This window comes from Nestor notabilis, unplaced genomic scaffold (genome assembly GCF_000696875.1).
Source record: "Nestor notabilis isolate BGI_N333 unplaced genomic scaffold, ASM69687v1 scaffold24596, whole genome shotgun sequence".
In the NCBI taxonomy this organism is placed as follows: domain Eukaryota; kingdom Metazoa; phylum Chordata; class Aves; order Psittaciformes; family Psittacidae; genus Nestor; species Nestor notabilis.
Window position 1 is genome coordinate 2,324 of NW_009933643.1, and position 4,593 is coordinate 6,916.

Below are 4,593 nucleotides of genomic sequence, written 5' to 3' on the forward strand. Positions count from 1 at the left end.
TGGAACACCCCTCCTGAGCTGCTGCCCTATGTGCCCCATCCCACTGCAGAGGAACACAGCACCTCATTCATGCCCCAGCTCTGGGGTTGCTATGGGGGCCGTGCAGGCTGACGTCAGGGCTGTGGTCCCAGGCCATGGGAAGGTGCAGCCTTTGTGCTGCCAGCTTCAGCCTCGTGCACCCAGCCCCTTCCCCTGCCCTGCTAACCTCCTGATGCTTTCTTGCCTGGGAACAGGGTTGGTGGCCTGAGCCCGGGTCTCTCTGTGGACACAGAAGGCAGCATGGCAGCAGGAGTGGTGCCATGCTCCTGGCTGGCACTTCCACTGTGCTGGGACATGGTGCCGAGGGAATGCTGGCGCAGGACACAGTTCTGCCCCATGCTCTTTGTGGGATGGAGATGGGGATGGGCTCAGCTTCCTCAGTGGCTCAGACACGAGGGTTTCCATGGGCTTCCCACCCCTGATGGACTCTGTCCCACAGCTGCAGCCAGCAGTCTGGAGGTCTCCATGCCGGCAGTGGTTGAAGCAGAGATTGGGGGCACAGCCAGGATCGAGTGCAACTTCTACACTCCTGGGAATGGTTCCTACACCTCTATCAGCTGGTTCTATGTGAGTGCTGGCCTGGGAGAGGAGCAGTGGGCTGGGGCGATAGCTTGCCCGGGGTTCCCATCAGCACAGCCTTGGCCCTTCACTTGCAGATGGACCGCAACAACCGGGTGAGGCTGTGCCGCATCGCGGGCAGCGAGATCCTGGAGGAGAACGTGGACTACAAGGGGCGGCTGTCCGTGGGGGAGGACCAAGCCCTGTCCATCAGCAGGGTGACGGTGCAGGACGCCAGGACCTTCGTGTGCCAGGTTGGGGAAGGTAGCCATGTCATGGGCGAGAACCAGACCAGGCTCCATGTCTACAGTGAGTGATGTGGCACGAGGGCAGCATGGCCATGCTGGTCGGGCAGGTAGGGGATCCCCTTCTGTGCATTCTGACGTGCTTGCGGTGGGTTCTCTTTCCAGAGGTTCCTGAGGCCCCTGAGATTGTGGCCAGCTCAGGAGGTGCCTCCGTGCAGAGCAGTGAAATCCCAGAGGTGAGGAGATGCCCTACACAGGGAAGGGGGAAGCTCCAAGCCATGCCAGGCTCCCTGCTCCCCGCTCCCCATGAGGGCACCCCGTGTGCTCAGGGCTCTCTGTGCTGCTGCAGATTGCCCGCTGTGTGAGCAGGAACAGCTTCCCACCCCCCAATATTACGTGGCACAAGAATGGGGAGCAGCTGCAGCTGGAGGAGAACAGTGAGTTGGATGGGGATGGGGGAACATGCCTGCCTGCCCGGGAGAGGGGCTGGTGCTCTGGTGTTATCCAGGCTGTGGCCATCCAAAGGAGCCTTGCGCTCCCAAGGGAGCCCTCCTCTCTGCTGTGGCCCGGGCCTCTTCCCACGGGCTGTGAACAGCATCTGTGTCCCATGTAGTGGTGAAGATGCCGTTCACACTGACACGCGAGTCAAGCGGGCTGTACACAGTGAGCAGCACCCTCTTTGCCCACGTCACCCGCGAGGACCGCAACTCCCTGTACCACTGCTCCGTGCACTACTGGCTGCGGGGACAGCGGCGCACCGTGGAGTCGCGGCGAGTCAACATCACCGTGTTCTGTGAGTCGGGGGCTGCGGCCGTGCCCGCGGGCGCTGCGTGGCAGGGATGCACAGCGAGCTTGCCCGCTCCCTCCTCCCGCAGACCCTGCGGAGCACGTGAAGCTGCAGGTCATGCCGTCCTCGGCGCTGGTGAAGGAAGGGGATGATGTGCAGCTGGTCTGTGAGGCAGATGGGAACCCAGCGCCTGTCTTCAGTTTCTTTAAGAGAGGGGTAAGGCCAGAGGGAACCTGGACGCCTCCTTGTGTTCTGACTTCTTGTCCCCTTCCAGAGGGCCCTGGGGAGTGGGATGCAATGGTTGGGATGGAGGATGTGGTGCTAAGGGCTCTGCTTGCTTCCCACTGCCTGCAGCTGGATGACATCTGGCACGACCTATCGTCGCTGGCAGACACCAACAGCGGGGTGCTGAATCTGCACGATGTGAATAAGAGCAGCAGTGGCCTGTACAGATGCCAGACCCTGGACTTGGATGATATGAGACAGCTAGAGAAGGATGTGGAGCTGGTTGTGAACTGTAAGGCGGGTGGGATGGGACCCAGTGGACCTCCTGCTGGGTGTCTCATCACTCCTGCTCACCCTACCCTGGTCTCCATCCCTCTCCTAGACATTGAAGGGGTTCGTGTGAAGATGGAGCCATCCTCACCCCTTCGTGAAGGGGATAGTGTGAGGCTGAGCTGCAGTGCCCACAGCCCTTTGTCCCTGGACTACCAGTGGAGGGATGAGAAGGTGAGCAGGCATTCAGGTACTGTTACCAAGCTTGGGCTTGGCAAGCCGGGGCTATTCAGAGCCCGCAGCTTGTTCCAGAAGCAGAAGGGTCTGGTGCTCAGGGCTCATCGTCAGGGGCATCCCTTGCCAACAGGGCAGGAAGGTCGCAGAGGGGAACCAGCTCTTCCTGAGCAACCTCACCTTTGAAACCTCCAATAACTTCAGCTGCAAGGTGATGGCACCAAGTGTGCCGGGGCTGGAGCAGAGCAAGCAGGTGGCTGTGGCTGTTCAGGGTAAGAACCAGCATGTGTGCGGACATGCTGCCGCCAGAGTGAGCCCCATCCTGCCCCACATCAGCCCTGTTCCCCCAAAGCCACAGGTGCTCATGTGTCATCCCCACAGGGAAGCCACGAATCGTCGCCATCAGCTCCCCGCTGTACGTGCGGCAGGACGAGGTGGTGAACCTGACATGCAAGGCCATTGCTTTCCCCAGGCCTTCTGTTCACTGGAACGTCAATGGGACGGTGAGAGCTGGGTCAAACCGTGGTCTCTCACAGGGGCTACGCATTGCCCTGGGCACTAAATCCTTTGCTGTTCCCCCCTCACAGGCTCATGAGTATGTGGAAAACCAGCACATCGCCAGCAACCTGACAGTGCGTGTGAGCCACGACCTGCTGCGGGCAGGAGCCATGTGCAGGGTGTCCAATGCGCTGGGTGTCAGCGAGAAGCACATCCAGCTGCTGGGTGAGTCTCAGGCACTGTTCTCTAAGGGAACCCAAAGCAGCGTTAGTCCCTCTCGCATAGGCACCATGTGTGCTGTGCTGCCGTGGCGTGGCTGAGCTCTGTATCTTTCCCTTTCTGCTCTACCAGTGGAGTCCATCAGAAAAGGTCAGTCTCTGGATTGCGGTGGCTGCATGTGTCCATCAGCCCAGGCTCTGGTGGGAGCATGCCATCGATGGGAGTCATGCTCACCTCTGGGCTGAGGAGGGGACCTTGGCTGCTGGCTCTTGCACTGCATCTCTCACTGCTCCTCTCTCCTTGCCAAGCCAAGAAGGAAATGGAGGCTCTGTCTCCATCTGTTTCTGCAGTGGTGTGAAAGCCGCCTGCTTGTCCTCAGCTTATAGCCCAGCTAGGCCATCAAGTGCCGTTTCCTGTAGCCCAGGCCTGCTGGAAGCAAAGGGATGCCTTGATGGTTCACAGGAAACCCTGTAAGCCACCCTGTCGTGGCATGCAGGGGCATGGCAGCCAAGAGCAGAATGCAAAGCGTATTTATACAGAAACTGCCCTGTTTCTGTATAAATGCAGAATATAATAGAACAGAATAGAATAGAATAGAACAGAATAGAACAGAGTATCAAACCCTGCATTTTTGTATTGACATCTGCATCCTGCAGGGAGCTGGAGAAGCACTGGGAACTGTGCTCCCTGTGATGCTTTGGGAAGAGGTCATCTCCTTGCCCCAAGGGAGTGCAGTAATGCAGAAGGTGGAGAGCTTCAGGGTGGGACAGGCATTAACTTCTTCCTCTTTCATTGTGTTTAGATCAAAAGATACAAGAGAGCAAAGGAGTGATCATTGTGGTGATCATCGTCTGCATCCTTGTGGTGGCTGTGCTGGGGTCTGTCATCTACTTCCTGCACAAGAAAGGCAAGATCGCATGTGGCCGCGCTGGGAAACAGGACATGTAAGCACTACCGCCTGCCCAACCAGGGAGCCCCTGGGGCCAGAGGTGCTTGCCATCACTCATGCTTCCCATCTCATTGCACCAGCTGCTCCCTGCCCAATGCAGAGAGGGGAAATAGTGCAGCCTTGGGGGGCACCATGCTGGGGTCTCAGCAGCGCTTCCAGCTTCCCGCAGCCTGGGGACTGCACTGCTTGCCCCATCCTTGCAGGAAGGCAATGAGGAGGACAGCAGAGTGGTAGAGCAGCCAAGGGACCCCTCTCGAGGGAGGGAATGGGCAGCCCAAAGCTTTCTGTGAGCTGGAGCCTCTTTCACCCCTGGCCTTCCTCTGCCCCGGCCCCGCTCCAGAGCATCCTCTGAGGTGAAGCCCCAGGGTGTGGCCTTGCTCAAGCGGGCACATGCTCTCTTTGGTATCGCAAACCTGTCTCAGTTGTCACCTCCCTCCCCTAGCACAAGGCCAGAGGCACGTAAAGACAAGATTGTAGTAGAAGTTAAGTCAGATAAACTGTCCGAAGAGGAGGGGCTCATGCAGGGCGCCAACGGCGAGAAGAGATCTGCCGCTGACCAGGTAGGACAG

General features: G+C 58.9%; 1 protein-coding gene across 1 annotated transcript in view; it reads left to right on the forward strand.

The window, feature by feature from the left end:
- Positions 1-478: 478 nt before the first annotated feature.
- LOC104407654 (cell surface glycoprotein MUC18-like) overlaps positions 479-4,593 on the forward strand; it is a gene marked incomplete at its 5' end in the record, with an annotated part of 4,718 nt that continues 603 nt past the window's right edge. Inside the window, 14 exon segments of the mRNA XM_010016985.1 lie at positions 479-610; positions 696-733; positions 735-906; positions 1,008-1,078; positions 1,192-1,279; positions 1,456-1,635; positions 1,718-1,845; positions 1,984-2,146; positions 2,237-2,358; positions 2,492-2,630; positions 2,740-2,861; positions 2,946-3,081; positions 3,878-4,019; positions 4,467-4,584. Coding sequence (XP_010015287.1) covers positions 479-610; positions 696-733; positions 735-906; positions 1,008-1,078; positions 1,192-1,279; positions 1,456-1,635; positions 1,718-1,845; positions 1,984-2,146; positions 2,237-2,358; positions 2,492-2,630; positions 2,740-2,861; positions 2,946-3,081; positions 3,878-4,019; positions 4,467-4,584 — 1,751 coding nt within the window.